Source organism: Grus americana, chromosome 13, assembly GCF_028858705.1.
Source record: "Grus americana isolate bGruAme1 chromosome 13, bGruAme1.mat, whole genome shotgun sequence".
Taxonomy (NCBI): Eukaryota; Metazoa; Chordata; class Aves; order Gruiformes; family Gruidae; genus Grus; species Grus americana.
In genome coordinates, this window is record NC_072864.1 from 8,511,989 (window position 1) to 8,530,566 (window position 18,578).

Sequence of the window (18,578 nt, forward strand, 5' to 3'; positions counted from 1 at the left end):
TTCTACTTTTTGCATATTTGCTGTTAAATTCACCGATAAAAGAACAAGACCGTATTTTGCTACAGTGACAATGGCACAATTATGTGAAAATCAGTTATTCCACTCTGGTTTATGCTTTATCATAAGCAATTTCCAAAAAAAGTTCTGCTTCGGAAGTCCCTTTATATGCCACAGTAAACACATTCTGATGAACTCAAACTCATTGCAGCATAACACAATTGATTTTGATAGACACAGCATTAGGATCTGATTTCAAAGCTGAGGATTATGGCGTTTGTCATTTTTATTTCAGTGTCAGATATTTTCTTATTTAGAATGAAAGATACATCACAATTAGATTGCTTGTGCACTGCATTCAGTAAGATACAATTCACTTTCAAAAATTAGTTCTAAATTATGAAAATGTATTAAAATCTTTAAACGTTTAAAGACTGTATTACTAAAGATCAAGGCTAGCATGATCACACTGGTACTTAACAACTAATGGACTTAAGAGTGAAACCCCCTGTTTAACTAGGAAATGAGATTTGTTAGACATTTAAGTTTTCTGGTTTTAAACTGTGAGAAGAACTAGTTTTACTCACTTCAAAATGGTTTGGTTAAGAAGAGTACCAGAAAAAATAGGAAGTAAAATTCCAAATATATGTGCCTAAAGCTAGGCACATGCATCTATATTTGGACATTTAAGTAAACTGATTTTCTAGTGAGCTCCACATACTCAGTTCTCCATGGTTTAATGGGAATTGTACTATCCTCAGCATTTCTCAAAATCAGGTCACTTGTGTGGAAGAAAAAAGCTGTAGGTGCCTAACTCCAGGCAATCATTTTCGAAAATGTATCTTAACCTTATTTTGATGTCTCCCTAGTTCCAATTAAAGTATTAGAAGTAAAATTCTCCTGCTAGTGAAGTTAGTGAAAAATATCTTACAGACTTTTACAGGTTTAACATTGCACTCAGGAAAATATGAGAAAGACAGTGATCAAGATAGTTTTAAATGATGATATCTTAAAAAAAGTTATCTTTTAATTCTTGATGTTTATGCAATGATGCAGAAAGAACTCTTCTGATATCAAACATTTATGAAATCTTTACAGTCCGCAAACAAAATAAAATATGAACCACTTATACGCTATTTAATGTTTAGTTGACCGGGGCTTGACATAAATTCCATTGAGATAAGACATAGCTTTTCTCTAGGGATCAATTCTTTTTTAAACTTTCATTCACAGTCTTCCTACAGTACATTTTTTGACGTTATAAAACTGGGAGCATAACATCTGTGAGTTTATTATATTGCATTTCATCTCATCCCAACAGTATTTACTCACAATGCAAAACCAGCATTCAAAAGGAAACATTTTTAACATAAGTTACTTGGCTTTACAACACTACAAAAATGTAAAACCCTCTCCTGATTTTAATTTGATAAATATTTGGTACAAAATAAAAAATAAAATCTGCAGTGTCATAAACCTGGGAAAACTAATAGTACATTTGCAGTTTCCTTTTCACGATAATGGTATTGTAACTCTTTTTAAGGGGAATGCACTGTCAGATCCATAAGCTATACATAAAACATACATTTCTCTAAAAATGAGAAAAGAATATCTTGGGAAATAATATCTTTTCAAATTGCCACAAAGCCAGCACAGGTTATTGGGAAGTTTTGGTTAGTTTATGGGTCTGCTATGGCAATGACGGGAACTAACCCATAGTGGTTTAACAGAAGACTTAAAATGATTCTCAGTCCTGCTCCTGCACTATTGATATTGCTGTTATGAGTTAATTTGATCTATTCTTTATTTGCACCGATGTAAATAAGAGCAGAAATCCTTTTTTGCTGCACCTGCTGAGATTTGAATCATAGTACTGATACCTCATCAGTGGTAAATCACCATTGTTTATTAATGCCAGGCAGATTGGACATGCTACTTAGTGACAGATAAACAGCTGTACCATTAGGGAGGCAGAAAACATCGTATCTAGGGTTTTAAGGCCTGCTGTGAATTAAGAAAATGATCAACTGCTGCCAAAGATGAAATCTTTGTCAATATGAATGGGGAAAACTTGCCATAGTGAAGCTTATCTCTCCGCAGAGAAAGACACTGAAGGGCAGTGATTTATGGGAGGGCAGAGGCAGTACAGGAAGAAAGATTATTACTCATGCTTTTTTCTATACACTTGCATCATGCTTTATCCAAGATAATTTACTGCAGATAAATAGACCATGTTTATAAAATAACAGCAGAAACGTGAAATAAGTACTACTAGAATCAATAGATTTGCATGCTAATAATGATCTTTCAAGCCTAATTATACTATAAGCCAGAATGTACCACCACCCTTACTAAATAAACCACAGTGAAACTTTACAACGAGCCTAGCTGAATTCACAGGGTCCCTTTCCCAGGAGATGCAGGCTGTCTAGATGCGGGAAGATGTGAGCCACTGACACGTGCTTCTGAAATGACTAGAGTAAGACAAACTACTGACCATGTTTACAATTATCAGCCAAATTTGTAAAACCTTTTCACCATCAGGCTTAAAGTCGACCCTTAAGCAACATGCACAGCAGAAGAGCAAATAAAGATAGAGAAATTTTGCTGCTTATTTTAAAAATACTAGGTTATGAAAGGCATGATATAATTAGACTAGCCAACCAATATGAAAAGCTAATTTATTGGAGAAATGAATAGTGAAAGCATAATTCAGCCGAATATCACCTTATCACTTAGCCATTCAAAGGTGCCTTTGTTATCCACAAGTAGGGCTCAACATCACCAATGAGAAAAGTCCCTTACAACATATGCATCCTTTAGTCCCATCCATCTCATAGTGTCTAAATTTCTTTTTGGCTGATACGGAGATTTCAGACTAACAACCACGGCCAAAACTCTGCATTTGACGTAAGACGTTGCTAAATAACCGTCTTCAGGTATTTCCATCAGGTGGGCACATTCAGAACCAGACTGGTAACCCATCTGTACACAAGCTTGTAAATCTATGATGGGCTTCATGACTTTTTAGATCTAGTGACAGAAAGGTCAGAGAATTTGTTTCATATCTTCTAAGCAAGAAGTTATTGGATAGAAATGAAGTTATTGGATTGGTTATTGGATAGAAATTAAGTTAAAACTTAAAAAAAAAAAAAAAAAAAAAAGAAGACATGGGAGAAGTTTCTTTCCAGGCTGTTTTCTATTATAATTTTTCTAAATTCTTTAATGTTTTGTCTCATGACTCAATTATCAGAATATTTCCATCTTCAGAGATATCCATATTTTATTTCATTTATGGTACAGCAATAGTCTGAGTTTACTGAGTCTGTGTATAAGACTAATGTGCAGCACATGTGGTATTGGTAGCATATAAGGTGATTCATATTTTCGTTTGTGTTGCTAGGAGTTTTATAACAAGTGCATACAAAAACTCTAACCAAAATATTGATAGAACAGATATCTATTGAAAAATATAATTTCCTTAAAGTGTAATTGGTTGTTGTCTCCTAAAATTCTGTTTTAAAAAAAAAAAAATCCATTAAAACATGGCCAGGCAGTATTAAAAAAGTCCATTATTTTTAGAACAAAATGTTTAAATTTTGGTTTTCAATCTTTTAACTTCCATTTAATGTTTTTGGAAGTGTATCATAGAACGTATACATAAAATTTACATCATATATGTGATAAAACGACAGAATAAACAATTGAAAAGCATAATCAAAATGAAACATCCTAATCCAACAAAACAATGTTGCCACGTATTTTTGTTAGAACCTGCCATGTTCCAATTTTGTTCTGAATTGGAAAGAAAGTAACTGCATTTCTGTTCCCTACTTGTCTCATGAGTATTTTTGCTCCCGTAACAGTAGAATTTCTAACTTGAAAGATTTTTTTTTTTTTTTGCCTTAAAAAATTTTTCATGCAAAAAAATGCAAAAAAGGAATTTGGACTTTCCAGAGATATCCCAGATAAAGCCAAATTAATCAGGTGAGCAAACAAGAAAAAAAAAAAAAAAAAGAAAATTGAGCTCTGTATAATCCTTAAGTAGCTTTCAAACCAATACCGTAGAAAAATTAAATCTTATAAAATACCGCATATAATATTTCTAAAGAAGATATAAATTACACTAGTTAATTACCTTTTTGTTTAAATGTAATGAATTTGGGCCAATTCTGTTTCATGTATTTCAATTGGTTCTATATGACTTGATAAAGTAAAAATATTTTAATGCAGTTTGCACATATAAAATATTTTTTGTTTTGAAAGTTTGAAAATACTTTGATCTATAAAATGATGAAAAAAGTGGAAATTAAGTATATATTTTACTCACCTCAAATTTTTGGGCTTGGACAGAATAGAGAGGCTCAATTTTAGGAGACACATAAGCTTGCAGCTGGTCTAAATAATTAGGAGTTTGGGGCAGGAATAGAAAAGATTTTCTTTTTTTTTTTTTTTTTTTAAGCTGAAGGTGTGTAGATACAGATTTAGATTAGATATTAGGAAAAAGTTCATCTTGATGAGGGTGGTGAGGCACTGGAACAGGTTGCCCAGAGAACCTCTGGACGCCCCGTCCCCGGTAGTGTTCAAGGCCAGGTTTGATGGGGCTTTGGGCAACCTGGTCTAGTGGAGGGTGTCCCTGCTCATGGCAGGGGGGTTGGAACTAGATGATCTTTAAGATCCCTTCCAACCCAAACCATTCTACACTTCTATGAATTCCAGGGAAACAGAACAAGACTGGACAGAACATAGCCAAGGTAAAACTAAAGCAGAGTTGAAGCCAGGCTGAGATGAGGAACAAAGGGGATGCAATCAAGAGGCAGACAAGCACAGGACCAAGCCAAGAGCAAAGCAGAACAGGGTAGGGGGAAGCAACTAAGGTTAAATTGAAAGAGAAATTACTATCAAGCTGGAATAAAGGGAAGAAAGCCAACTTGCTGTCACCACGGCCGGTCTCACACAACTTTCAGAAAACCCTGTCTTTGTAGCAGCAGTGCAGCCCTTTTTCACAGATGCCAGTGGACAGCAGTAATAAAATCAGGGGTGGAGCCACTGTGTTAATTGTGATAGATCAAACTCTGTGCATTCTGTGTTACTTTTTTTCTGTTTACATAACATTTTTCTAACCTGGGTAACTACCCTCATTTATTTCCCATTTCTATGATCAGATTACCATCTTTGATCATCCTGAGAGCTTCTCTGATAAGAAAATAAATTTGGTGTCTATTAACACTGTCTGGGTTATATGCTGCAGTAGAAAATATATTAATCGATTAATTTGTATAGAAATCTGTGACAGTAAAATGCTACATTTGTCTAGTTTTGAAAGGATGATTTAGAAATGAGAGACTCCAACATACTCTCCAGCATGTTCATACACAAGTTCTAATACATCCAAACATGTTGGAAATTCTGAGTTTCTAATTCTGAAAATACTAAAATATGATATGCAACATGTAGGCCTCCTGAACAAAGGTTTAAAGTTTGGGTCTGTGACAAACCTGATATAAATGATGATGATTAGAAAATGGTCTGAAGTGATAGATTATAACAATTAGCATCATCCTCACAATGCTGAAGACTGCTTGCGACCGCAGCTTAAATTCTCTAAGGCACTAATGTAGCAGTAGTGATGATTACTATTAAATAGACTCTCTCCAAATATACCTTTACTATGAATATGCGTTTTGGTGTTTGTTTTCATAATGCTTTTAGCAGGCAGTGCTATACACAGCAAAATGTGTTTTGGGAACACTTGCATCATACCATACTAACCATTACAAATAGGGAGGGGAAGATGTGTGCTCATCAAAATGAGATACAAGCCACTGATCTGATGAAACTGGAATAACAGATTTTGTTCAAGTTAGATCAAAAAGGGAAAACACTGTAAATCGAAGATGCAAAAGTCATATGGGCATAATCATCTCTGACTGTATATCTTTAAACCAGGAATGGGTTTAGCCAAAGGAATACAAAATGTGTTTTTACAATTACATGGAACAAACTCAGCATTGTTAGTGCAGACACTACCGGATTACTTAAAATAACTGCAGAGATACACACAGATGATTCAACCCCATCAGACTTCATACACCCTATTTCTTATTTTCATTACACTCCTACTGTTTCATAAGACTACTCATGTCGTAAGGAACATTTTTGTAATTTTGAAAATTATCTGAACTGATAAATCTAACATCATAAAACAAATCCTATACAAGTATTTTCATAGAAATAAAACAGTGTAAGAACAGTCTCATACAATGTATGGGAAAATATACTTGGTATTCTGCCAGTAGTTTTTTCAGTGAGAACTTTAAAGCAGCACTACCTTATAGGACTGGAAGACACGTCAGGGTCATGGGCAGTCACCTGACCAATCACAGAGTTAATAGCAGCGTTTTCATGCACTTCCAGTAGGTAAGTAGGTGATGAAAAGACTGGTGGTTCATCAGCGTCCTCTACTACAATTTTTACTGTTGCTGTATCCTTGAATGGTCCTCCACTGATGAAGCGAGGATCAATGTGAACGTTGGCTGCTTCTACCTTCAGAGTATAGGATTTTTTGGTCTCAAAGTCCAGCGGCTGTTAAAAATGAGAGATAAATGTCTTTTACTAATGGCCATAGAGAAAGAACAAATGGATATAATGCTGATGGATGAAAGTTATGTGCATTTAAGCACATTCAGTGAGTTTTCATGCAATCATTTCCCACTCCCAGAAATCCAACCTGCAAATTTCCTAGGCATATGTTGATATCTGTTTATTAACCAGCCTCAGAGAAAACAAGACTCTCTGTTTTCTTGCTTTTCACAAGAAATTTACCAAAATATTCTCTCTCATGAATTATACCATTACAATTACATATCAGATAAATACTACAAATCTGTTGAGAATGACACGACTTGCATACTAATAATGCACTTAATCAGTGTTTTGTTAGTTGGAGATAAGAAAAAAAATTATACTGGCTCCACAAAGAATAAATATTTTATTACTTCCAGAACAATGTGAGAAATACAAAGAACTAGCAGTTATTATTTGCTGGACACGAGGCATTATGTGGAAAAATGTAGAGCTAATCATATAGGAAAGTACTTCAATATTATTGCACTTCAGGTAACTCTGCATTTGTTTATAGGGGTAAATGAGGCAGACATCTCTCAGGAATTTCTTAAAACTATAGCAATTCCTATTTCTGTATTTTATTTTTTTTTTATAGAGAGAAACACGAAACCGATTACTTTATTCTGCCAATATACCTGCCATGTCACCATTGTTTTTACTATTTTACAGTTCCATATTAAAATATAAAAGATGAAAACACAGTGGATTTAAAGGAATGAAATACCAAATAAAATCCAAATCTGTGACACTTTTGAATATTAGAATTTTTCATTAGAGGAGATTCAAGTTTGTGTCTTGAAGCACATCAGTATATTCACTATATAATTCTCTTGTGTCTCACAAAGATTCAAATTTCAAAGATGCAAATTGCCAAGCATTGGAAAGATATTAAGATTTGCATTACAATGTTCCAGGGATAAAAAGAAAAGGACATAGAAACTCTGAATCTGCAATGCAAATACCAGCAAGAGCACAAACAGGAACTTTCAGGAAGTCTGTCAAAGCCTTCAATATGTATACTTACAAATTTTGTTGATTTTTTCAGGTATGAATCAAGCTCTAATGGGATTTGCTCTTTCTCACAAATTCTAGTAAACATGAGAAAACCTTGCTTCTTTAGCAGCTCTTAAATTAGTAAGCTTTTGTAATTATGAATGGTGATTTATAAATCAGCATATTCACAATTTGCCAATCATAGCTCCTATATAATTTTTTTCAATTGCTTTTCATATGCTTTACAGAAATGAGAGCACCCCAATACATTTAGTCACGCTTAATCAGAATATCATATTGAAAATTTACTCTGCATTGTCTATAGCTCATGAATTTATGCTGGAGAAAATCTGTTGGTGAACAGTACCCTCCATACATCATCTACTGTAGTAGAACCAAAATGATTATTGCTGTCAAAATGAATATATGAAACAACATTATGTTAGAGACTCAGTTATGAAATAAAGCCAAGGGAAGTGGGGCAAAAGGCTAATTGCCTTAGTTTACAAAAGAGGCCACAGCATACAATAAATAACAGTAAGGAATTTATATCATAATTTTCTCTTTAGGAAAAGAGATCTAAATTTAGATAAATATACATCATTTTATTATGCATCTACAGTGCTGACCTACTCACTGAGAAACAGAAAACATAAACTTTTGACAGGTATTCTGCCTGACCTCTTCAATTACAGGTACAAGTTGAATATTAATTACCTGTACTCAGTGGATTCTTCTTTTTTCATTGGAATGTCATGTTTTGGTTTTTTGGTGGTTTTTTGTTTTTGTTTTTAGCTTTTTTTTTTTCTCCAAAGAAAGATTCATATAGAGTACTTTATGCTACAGATTTGAAACCCTGTATGCCAGTGTTATAAGTTATATTCATATCCTTTTTAGGAACACAGCATGACAATCAGCTCTCTTCTCCTTCCCCACAAAACAATGAAAACTAAGTCTGCAATTAATGTTTCATTGACTTTACTAGCCAAGTTTTGTCCTAGATATGCTGTGTCTCCCCATATTTCTGTATATAATTGGATGGTCCTTCTGTTGTGTACATGCAAATACCTCATCTTGCATACATCAAGGCTGTACAAGCATAGAAAAGGTAACAGAGTTGTAGCCTTCTTCAGGGCCTGAACTTGGCACTTCGCATGTGAAACAGCACTGATGTCCTTGATAAGGTTCACTGAAATCACTATTCATTGAGCAAAGAGAGTTTAACATGAGAAAAGGTGGAAGATGAAGCCTCTCACACATCTGGTAATTTAAATAATATGCTCTGATTTTTTTTTTCTTTGAACAGTATTTGACCAGCTATACAGCAAATCAAATAATAGACACAGTTATTTGATGAATACTCAGGCAAGTTTTTACAGACGTTTACACCACCAACAAAGCAAATTCTAATCTACTCTTCTCCTTTGGAACCATGGAAGCAAAACCTGTATGATTTGACCCTGTGGAAACCCAGATAAGATTAACACATGTCCAGCACAGAAAATACTTCCACAGACATCTCCCCGGTTGTCACCTAAATGGCAATATTGAGGGATGTGGCTAATACATCCCTTTTTTATCACTTCACTGGCTTGACACCTCATCCACAGATAAAAGAATCCTTGGAAATTCAGCATCTTCTCACAGTCTGGCTTGGTAGTTGTATGTACAATAAACATTGTTTTTTAACAGAGATATTTACCTTTCTCACTCTAATAATGCCGTCCTGAGTTTGGGAATCTGTAGTAATTTCAAATATATCCATTCCGTCTCCTTCAATAATATCATAGGATGATTTAGCATTTTCTCCAATATCCAGGTCATTTGCTTTCACCCTTCCTATTGGTTCACCAAGAGCAACATCTTCCATTACTGAGAAGTGATACAGACCTTACAAACAAGAGGAAAAGACTAAACATTACACCTGATTCCAGTATCTCCTGTGTGCTCTTCATTTGTTTATACTTTCTTGAGATGTGCAACTGATACAAACCACATTTACACAAGTTATTTACTGAAAGCAGCAAAACATGTTCCTTATATAGGTCTATTCAGTTTACTGTCTGTGAATGTTCTTTTCATTACAGTAGTCCTTGCAGGGTTGCTTAGTGCTGGCAAACACAAATATTAAGCTACTTTCCACACTGCAAGTATGCAACGTTCTCTACTGCAGACACTGTTGAACTTACCAGTTTATTTGCAGACATGTAGTTAGAATTCAACTATGAAACTTGGGCTTTTACTCTCTAGAAAACTGGTCTAATACTTTAAAGATGCATTACACAATTTCAAATATTTACTACTTTTTTGACCCTTTCAATTTGATTTGGTTTTGTTTGTTTAACCCCTTCCACCTCCCTTTTGTGGTGAGAAACTAATTAAGAAACATTCAAGGAAGGTCTCAAAATTTATGTTTTAAATGTATGTTTTAAAACTTTTTATAGCAATCATTATTGTATTTACTATTTGGTTATAGGGTTAGACTAAAATCCACTAAAAAGTGCTATTTAAATTGTCAGCATTTTTATTTTTTGTAACACTTGCCTCAAACCTTCTGACCTAAGGAGTGTCAAAAATTTATTTAGAACTTGTAATATATTATTTTAGGTATTTTATTCAAAGAAAACTCAAAATATCCATTTTACTATTATATCTCCCAGTTCTTAACAGTATTCTGAAAAACAGAAGACATGCATGTTTTACATCAAAAATTCTTTATGGAGTGCCTATTTTTTTACCTCTTGGTCATTTACACTTGAAGCTATGGTTAATACGTGATCTAATCAACTGCAGTGCTACTTAGTACTAAAATAGTCAAAAGGAATTCAAGGTTAGCAGATGAGACCATTAAAATAGGTTTTGACAACAGGTTCTGGACTTGTTCTTTTCTGTCCTCACTGTTGTTCTGAGACAACACGCAGTTTTACTGTTCTGTGCAGCTAGTGATTTTCTAAAACCAAAATGCTCTGGAGTTGTTGCTGTAACTGTTTGTAGGCTGATTGCAGTGCCAACAATTGAAAGTAGGAAGGAAACTGTGAGAAATTCACACATATGTGTATTCCCAAAGTGAAATTTTTTTTTCTTTAATGTTTCTAGGCTAAATTATTAGAGATAATTTGAAGATCATCAAGATTCCTCAAGAATATACATAATGGCTCACAAACAATGAGCAGCCAAAACAATCAAGTGCCTCAGGAGACTAAATTATGTGTACATAATTTATACTGCTGTCCACACTTTGTGGTTTGAATCTCCAGACACACTTGATTGCATTTTTAGTTGGTATTTTTCTCTCAGATTTATTAAGATAGTTTACAAAATATTGTAAAAAAAAAAAAATTATTATGATGCAGCTGACTCTTTTACACAAATTGCTCTCAGGAATTATGAATTGTCCTGTCAAGATATCATATTGCAGAGCTGACCAAAAATCCACATTACACATCTTTGAAAAACTTTGTTTTTTCACACTGTTTTTTCACAGCAGCGCACAGTTATTCTCAGTACAATCCTATCGTAAGCTGTCAGGTTAAAAACTTCTGTGACTTATAAAATGCCTCTAAAATTATTTCAAAGAGATCATAGAAGTAGTGAAAGTTCATCTTTTTCATTTCTAAACCCCAGAAGGCTAACACTCTTTGAAATCTAACCATAAATATACATTTCTGTCCTGCCTGGAAACAATAAACCGATAAACCACACTGCTTTCCGAGTTCATTACAATTTATTGTGAAAGCAGCATGTATTACATCCTATGAATTTCTATTTCATTCTGGTTAGGCTCTATTGTAAGTTTGATCCTTTCTTATTTTCCTTTCCAGGCAAATGCAGACCGTGCTTCAACGGTGTAAAAAAATGTTAAAGGCTTGATCAGGTCTTGTATAAGGCCAAAGTCATGACTAATCTCTAATGCTAGGCAGCATGCTATGAATACTTAGTTTTAAAAGGCAGAATTTGTAATAACATCCAGTTACAATATTTCCTATGGCTCATCCTCACTAAATGCAATATATACATAATAGAAAGTTATAGTACATGCAGGTTTTTTTCTAATGAAGTTGCGTAATGGTCAGTGTTATAACAGGGTGCTTATTCCTAGATGGTAGCTTGAATTCTGCACTGGAATGCACCGGCTCTAACAGCTTCAAAGACAGCAACGCACGCTTTGTTGGAGAAAAATTAATCTACGTTTTCCATATAGAAAATATATTTCAGGGATCTGTGATGCAGTATTCCTCATGCTACCCAGTTAATGCGTTACTGTATCCAAACTACAGGAGAACAGATACGAGTGAACTGCACCGGGAAAGCAGAGTTTCCTCTCCGTATGCATTCAACCTTTTGCCTCCTGCTGAGACCTCCAGCTAACGTACGAATTAGTAGTGGTTGCGTTGCTGATTTTCTGATCAGCTTTTCTCCTACTGGCAAGCAAAGGCTTTTTGAGACAGAACGTGCTGATACAAATACAAAAGACAGGTAAACTGGCAAAAGTAGACCTGTAGTCAGAGCTATAGTACTTTGCAGGTATAAAGGAAATGTCCCACCGCATTCTGGTGATACAGGAGTCTCATCTGTAGATGTTTACATTCGTAGGGAAATTGTCGTCATATGTTGGAGAACACTACTACACAAGTGCAAGCAATGCAATGTCATATGAAGTAAAAAAAAAAACTATGCATTTTTTATTTTATAATGAAAGAAAACCTTTTATTGTGCACAGAGTGCTTACCTGCTAAAAGCCACTATGATGCGATAATAAAATATATATTTTGCAAATAAGCTTTTACCTCTAGTTATTTATTTTATATTTTTTGTCTCTGTCTGTATGTGCATTTCTAGACTATAGGAGAGTATTTATCACATCCTAAGTACTAGGACAAACCCATTTCACTCTGCGTTTTCAGAACAGGGCAAAAGTGGACTTCAAGTCATACATATGTGGAAAAGAATTAATTTTACATTGGGTGCATAAGTGCCTTGTTAGAAAAACATGCTTCTAATAAAGTAAAAATGATACAAAGTCTAGATGTGAACATTCTCCAACCCCCAAACAGGCTTTTAATAGGTTACAACTTTAGTTTTTCAGAACAAGCTGGATAAAAAGATAAGTTTCTAATAGTGCATTAGATTGCACCTGTTCCAAATAAAATCAATCCAGTCATTGTGTTCTTCCCTCTTCTTTTTGTCTTCATCTTTCAAATAAACTACAGAGCTGGTACAGAATCTCAGCAGGATGCCAAACCATTTTAACCTAGCCCAGCAAGGTATCCATTGGAACCACGGTAGTAAATATGGATTTTGAATTAAAGATCAACAATTATTTAGACTTAGACTTATTTTCTTTGTTGTCTTCACTATTAACTAATTAGTCAAACCTTTATTTCTTTTATCAGTTACATATGTCTTTTACTGGTGGTGTCAGTTGTCTGCATGAGATGGAAGCTCGTATAACAGCAACTAACACTAGCACTTAGAAACAACTGCACTGAAAGCAAATAAATATATGAAAAAAGTCCCCAAACCCTTCTCTGTGGATGTGAGAGGGGTAACAAGGAAGACAGAGAGTGGTGTACATTGTTTTGGGCATAATTCCCTCTTTCCCAAGCTCTTAATCAGGCAGAGGACTATTAATCTTTCTCTAGTAGCAGCTACATATTTTTAAATTACTTTACAAACCCAGGAAATATGATTATTAGAAAAAGAGTTTCATGTAAAAAAAACCCCAAGCATTATATTATTTCCTTATACAGAAGAAGACATATACATAATAGCACTTACTCTGTGCAAACTTAGGAGGATTGTCATTAACATCGGTGAGTGTAATTGTCACTGTTGTAGTTCCAGAGAGTCCACCCATATGTCCTCCCATGTCCTTTGCTTGGATGACCACAAAGTATTCTTCTTTGGCTTCTCTGTCCATGTTGGGAAGAGCTGTTTTAATTATAGCTACAATAATGGGGGGTGGGGGGGAAAAAGTCAGGTACAGACCCAAATTCAGTTTTGCAGCTATCTTTATGGACATATGTAAATATTGGTATAAAATTTGAAAGGTCCAGTTATGTTGCCTTTTAGTACAAAGGATAAAGAAGAATTTGAGATTTTCAAAAAAGTATATTAGAGGTCACCTACCTTAATTTAATCAAAAGTGCAGTGAAATTGTGGTCCAAAACCCAAGAATTAATCATACCTGTGATACATATTAATTTTTACTTTTTTTTTCCTGATAAGTTTTTGGTTTCTGTCCTACCACCCACAGAAATCCATTGTTTCCCCACAAAATTCACAAACAGAAGACAACCACGTAGTAAACTTAATCTATAAACACTGTTAACCATATCTGTCAGATTGTTTCAAATATTTTAAAACCAAGCCCATTATTTAATCTGCTCTTGTATATAATGCAGGCTACCGTTGTTCCCTTACATCCTAAATCAAGTGCCTAAACTTCTACTGGAGAATGACGACATGTCTTTCAGTGTAGTCATGAGTACTGCAAACTCCTAAAGTCACTGCATTGTCCCTACTCTAGGAGGGCCACTTGTTGGACAATGATCTCAATAAGCTGCTATCACCTGCTTTATTAGGCTAGAAGGTTTTAAAGATAGAGAAGTGATCTGCAGTATATCAAAATATAAAATGTCAGTGGGCTAGCAGGAAGATACCTGCAAGGGACAATCCAATTAAATACGGGTCCAGATCCATTGCAAAATCCTAGAGATTTCATGGACATCTAATAGAAGTAATAAAAAAAAAAAAATCTTTTTTTCTTTCCAAAACTGTTCCATTATATTCACATCATTCAGTATGGATAGTGCAATACCAAAAGTTTAATGGTAAATTTAAATGGTGTTCATCACAGTCTAGTATTGTCCACTATAAGTAAAAGATAATAATTAACTAAAGAAGTCCTACTAAACCTAGGGAAAACAAGTCTAAATGTTAAATTGAAATGCAGTGCTTTTTTTTCCTTTTAATCCTGTATTTGAATTTTATTTTTGAAAAAAATCATTTGTCTGTGAAAAGAGAGCACACAGTTCAAGTCACTGAATTATCTTAGTGGTTAAGTGAAGTGTAAGAGTGCCGAGGGTAATTGCATCCACCATTGCAGTGGTTCCTTTAAACCATGGTGCTTGAGGGTTCTTATGAGGCATAAAGAAGAGTGTCTCTTTTCATGGGCCTGTACTTACAGAGCTGAAGGACACAGTTTATGGGCAGGCATTGACAGTAACTTGCCAAGTCTTTGGAATTCATAAAAAAAAGAAGGTAAGAATTCTATATGGTACTGTATATTTGTTAAGATTTGCATGTTGAATAGAGTGGCCAAGTTCACACCCTGGATCATACATACCTGTTTACTGGGCCTGATCATACATGTCATTAGCTCTCACACTGTATTTTATTTTTTTACCTGCTCTTTGTTAAGTATTGTCAAGAGTTTTTAGATATCAATCAATACTTGCTGCAAATCTATTAGTTTTGATTTCTCTACTGGGACTAGCAGAGCTGTGGAGACTTCAAATAGCTCTTTTTCTTTCACATGGGATAGTTTCTATTAAATAAGCTTCTTAGAAATGACACTGGCTGAAATGCTGAGATTATCTATTCATGTATTTATGGTCAATAAAGGAATATTCCTGGTCTTTATTATTAATAGAGATGCATTTAAATAGATTCTAAAATTTACTAAACTTTAACATTGTAATATTAAGAATCTGATCAGACCTTCTTTTCTTGGCTGAGTACAAGACCAAGCTAATAGCAAGGGGGTGTAAGGCATTTAGAATAAAGCAATACGCTTGCTACATAAACCACCAAACATAACATAATGGCAGTCTTGTAACCTACACTTTTGTAAAGGATTTCCATAAAATATTTTGGGTTGTTGTCTTATTTGTTTTATAAATATAATTCTGGATAAAAATGAAACCTCTCTCTTATGTCTGCAACTGCCAAGCCAGAGTAATCTCCTGTTCCCGAGGAACTCGATATGTAATCAGCGATTTTTCATTCCAACACGTGGTAAGCGAGGTTAGGAGCAGCAAGGCCAACTGCACTGTGGTTAAAGGTGACGTAGGAGCAGAGTGTGGAAACAAGGCAGACAGGAGCAGTGACCTCACCAACCAGGAGCCAGACTGCAGAGTGGCAAGTCAAGGTCCCACTCAGATCCAGTGGCCAGGCAGAGCCACAGTCTGATGATCACCCAGCGAGCCCACAGCAACAGGGTCTGGCTCTGGGTCAGAACCGAGAAAATAGGAGACCGGGCGCGGGTGTAGCAGAGCCGGAGGCCAGCAGTGGAACCTCAGCCTAAAAGCAGCTCCCAAGGAAAAGGAGGGGCAGCCCCTGCATGAAGCGTTCTTCACGACAGCTCCTATCAGTGAAGGAGCTGACCTTGGACGCAGCCAGCTGCACTTCTAAACTTAATAAGTAAACTCCTTGAAGGAGGTTGTGCTCAGGACCCTGACAAATGCAGTATAATCCAGTGCTCGTAAAACCAGTGAAGCAGCCTTGAAGTACAATGTTCATGTAATTTAACTATTCTATACCACCTGTAGGAGGGGACATAAGTTATTCTGGAAAACATTGAAGAATATGCTTCTGTGAAATTTTTTGAATGAAAACAGGGGAACCCAGAAGATAATAATAAACATTTATCAGATGTGATAGGTGCAAAACACATTCAGTAAAAGAGTAGGGCCATTTCCTCCATAGCAGCCTGGGTAAGGAGAGTGAATGATGTTTATTTCTGAAAGCATTTGACAGTTGTGACTGGTTTGGATTGATTGGTTTACTATTTAGGAATAATAATGATGCATTCTGCAAATAACTCTATTGTTATAAATGAGATGACTCATAAAAAGGATGTTAATGCAAACTTAGGGTATCAGAACTTCATCCACATTAATTTTTTTTCACTAATAGAGCTGATCCAAAGATCAGTGAAACCTTATTTCAATGGCTTTTGTATTAAACGTACTGTAACTTTTTCTCCATTATTATCTTTTAGGCAGAGCTTCTATTTTGGTTTTGGTTTTGTTTTTTAAACCTAATTTACATAGTTAAATCTAGCGTACACATTACTTGTATAAGACGCCACATTCTGTGTTCTACAGTTTCCTCTGAAACAAGTTAATTATTTCAATAAAGTGATGATTTTTCCTAGACATGTATTTTAATTTGTCTCTTAATATATGGAACAATCCAGCCCTTGTCTGTGGTTTAAAAGATATCAGGAAGATTAAATACCTTAAGGAGTGCCTAAACCAGAATTACAGTTTCTGACTGTTAAAACATAAAAATTTGGGGTTTTTTTCTGTATAAAGATACTAACACAACCTGTTATTCCAATAGTTTTATACATATTTCTATCTGCTGTCTCAGCCCATAAACCATTTGCCAGAAGCTATGAGTCAAAGTCAAGTTTCAATTTCAAACACAATAAAAAGCTAAAAATTTGTTTACTGTTTTAATTACTGTAAGAGAAGCTGAACGTTTTTAAACATCAAATATATCCAAATTACACAGGCTGATTGTAACCACCAGTATTTCTATATTCAGCATCTACAGAATGGAGGTCAGCAAAAGAGAAGTGTCGGTATCTCTTATGAAGCAAATTAATAAACACAAAAAGGCTCCATCCTCACCTAAGTAATGTGATTAAGACAAAGACACACTAAGAGAGTTACGCATAGAGAATTTCAAGGATATTTATTTGTTCTTTTGCTTTATTCACCAGTTCTGAGGCTTGGCTCACAGGAAGTACTGAAACTTTCAATCTATTTTTAGAAAACAATTCAGGCTCCCCAAATATTAATACGCATACAGCACACAGAACATTAACTCATTGAGCATTCAACCTGTTCTACTTCAATTCAACCCAGAAACAAAACGAGAATAAAAACATAATCACTTTCAGCACACTATGATGGATGAAAATGATGTGCCAAACGGGAGAGTAGTTTAAAAGAGAGGGATGAGAATTACTGTAAACTAATGTAGGGCAGGTAGGTACTTGTTGGAAGATTGTATTCAGAACAGTTATCAATAGCTTACTGTCAAAGTGGATAGATGGATGAAGGGGTTCATAGGGTTTGTTCTGCTTCTAGCATCATTCAATATTTCCTGAATGATGGAAGGCAGGAAGAACTTATCAAGCCTTTGAGATGACACAAAGTTGGGAGCCATTGCAAGTATTGGAAGAACAGGATTAGAGTTCAAAACAATTTTGACAAATTGGATAGTCTAATAAAGCAGGTTGCAACTCAATTTGGCAAATAAAAAGTATTTTGTGTGGGTGAAACAATTAACTTCCCAATTACAATAGAGCAGATGACTCACAAGACAGAAAAGAAAGTGGAGTCAAAATGAGCTGAATATGAGTCAACAGTGTTTTGCTGATAAAAATGCTCAAACATTTCCTGGTGTATTAGCTAGTATGTTATATGGAAGAACTGTGGAATAATCCTGCCTATTCACGCATACTGGTAAGGCTGCAGCTGGAACCATGTGCCCAGTTTTGAAAAAAAAAATGGTTTATATAGTTAGGGAAGTATGAGGAAAGACTTTACAGCCAAATATGTAAAAATTACTGGGAACTACTCTCCTTTTCCACTGGGGATAACAGAAGAGATGATGGGACTGTAATATAAACCACAAAATGGGTTTAAATTGCAGCAAGAGAGATTTCAGTTAAACATTAGGGGAACACTTTCTAAAAGAGAAGGTAAGTACAGACAGAAGGCTGCCTGTAGAATTTCTAATATTTCCATTACTGAAAGTTTTTAAGAACCTATCAGAAAAATGTCTGTCAAGAATGAGAAGGGATAAACCTGATCCTTTTTTGGAGCAAGGGCACTCACTGCATTCTCACTTGAGGTCCCTTCCTTACATATTGCCTAAGATAAGGCTTTATCTCTACGTACTTTAAAACATTACACAAATCTGAGTCCTGTGAAAACATCAAA

The 18,578-nt window shown here is 35.0% G+C and overlaps 1 protein-coding gene across 5 annotated transcripts in view; it reads right to left on the reverse strand.

Moving 5' to 3' along the window:
- The window catches only part of CDH8 (cadherin 8), a 151,092-nt gene that overhangs the window by 54,205 nt on the left and 78,309 nt on the right, over positions 1–18,578 (reverse strand). For 4 of the 5 annotated variants that reach the window (XR_008579161.1, XM_054840964.1, XM_054840965.1 and 1 more), the window contains exons 5-7: positions 13,396–13,563; positions 9,320–9,507; positions 6,329–6,582 (exon numbers count right to left, since the gene is read on the reverse strand). The exons of the other annotated variant lie outside the window; for it this stretch is intronic. Coding sequence is in view for 3 of the 4 variants with exons in the window: in XM_054840964.1 (XP_054696939.1) it covers positions 6,329–6,582; positions 9,320–9,507; positions 13,396–13,563 (610 nt within the window). In the remaining variant the exon portion in view is untranslated. The remainder of the gene's footprint in view (positions 1–6,328; positions 6,583–9,319; positions 9,508–13,395; positions 13,564–18,578) is intronic. 5 annotated transcript variants of the gene reach the window in all.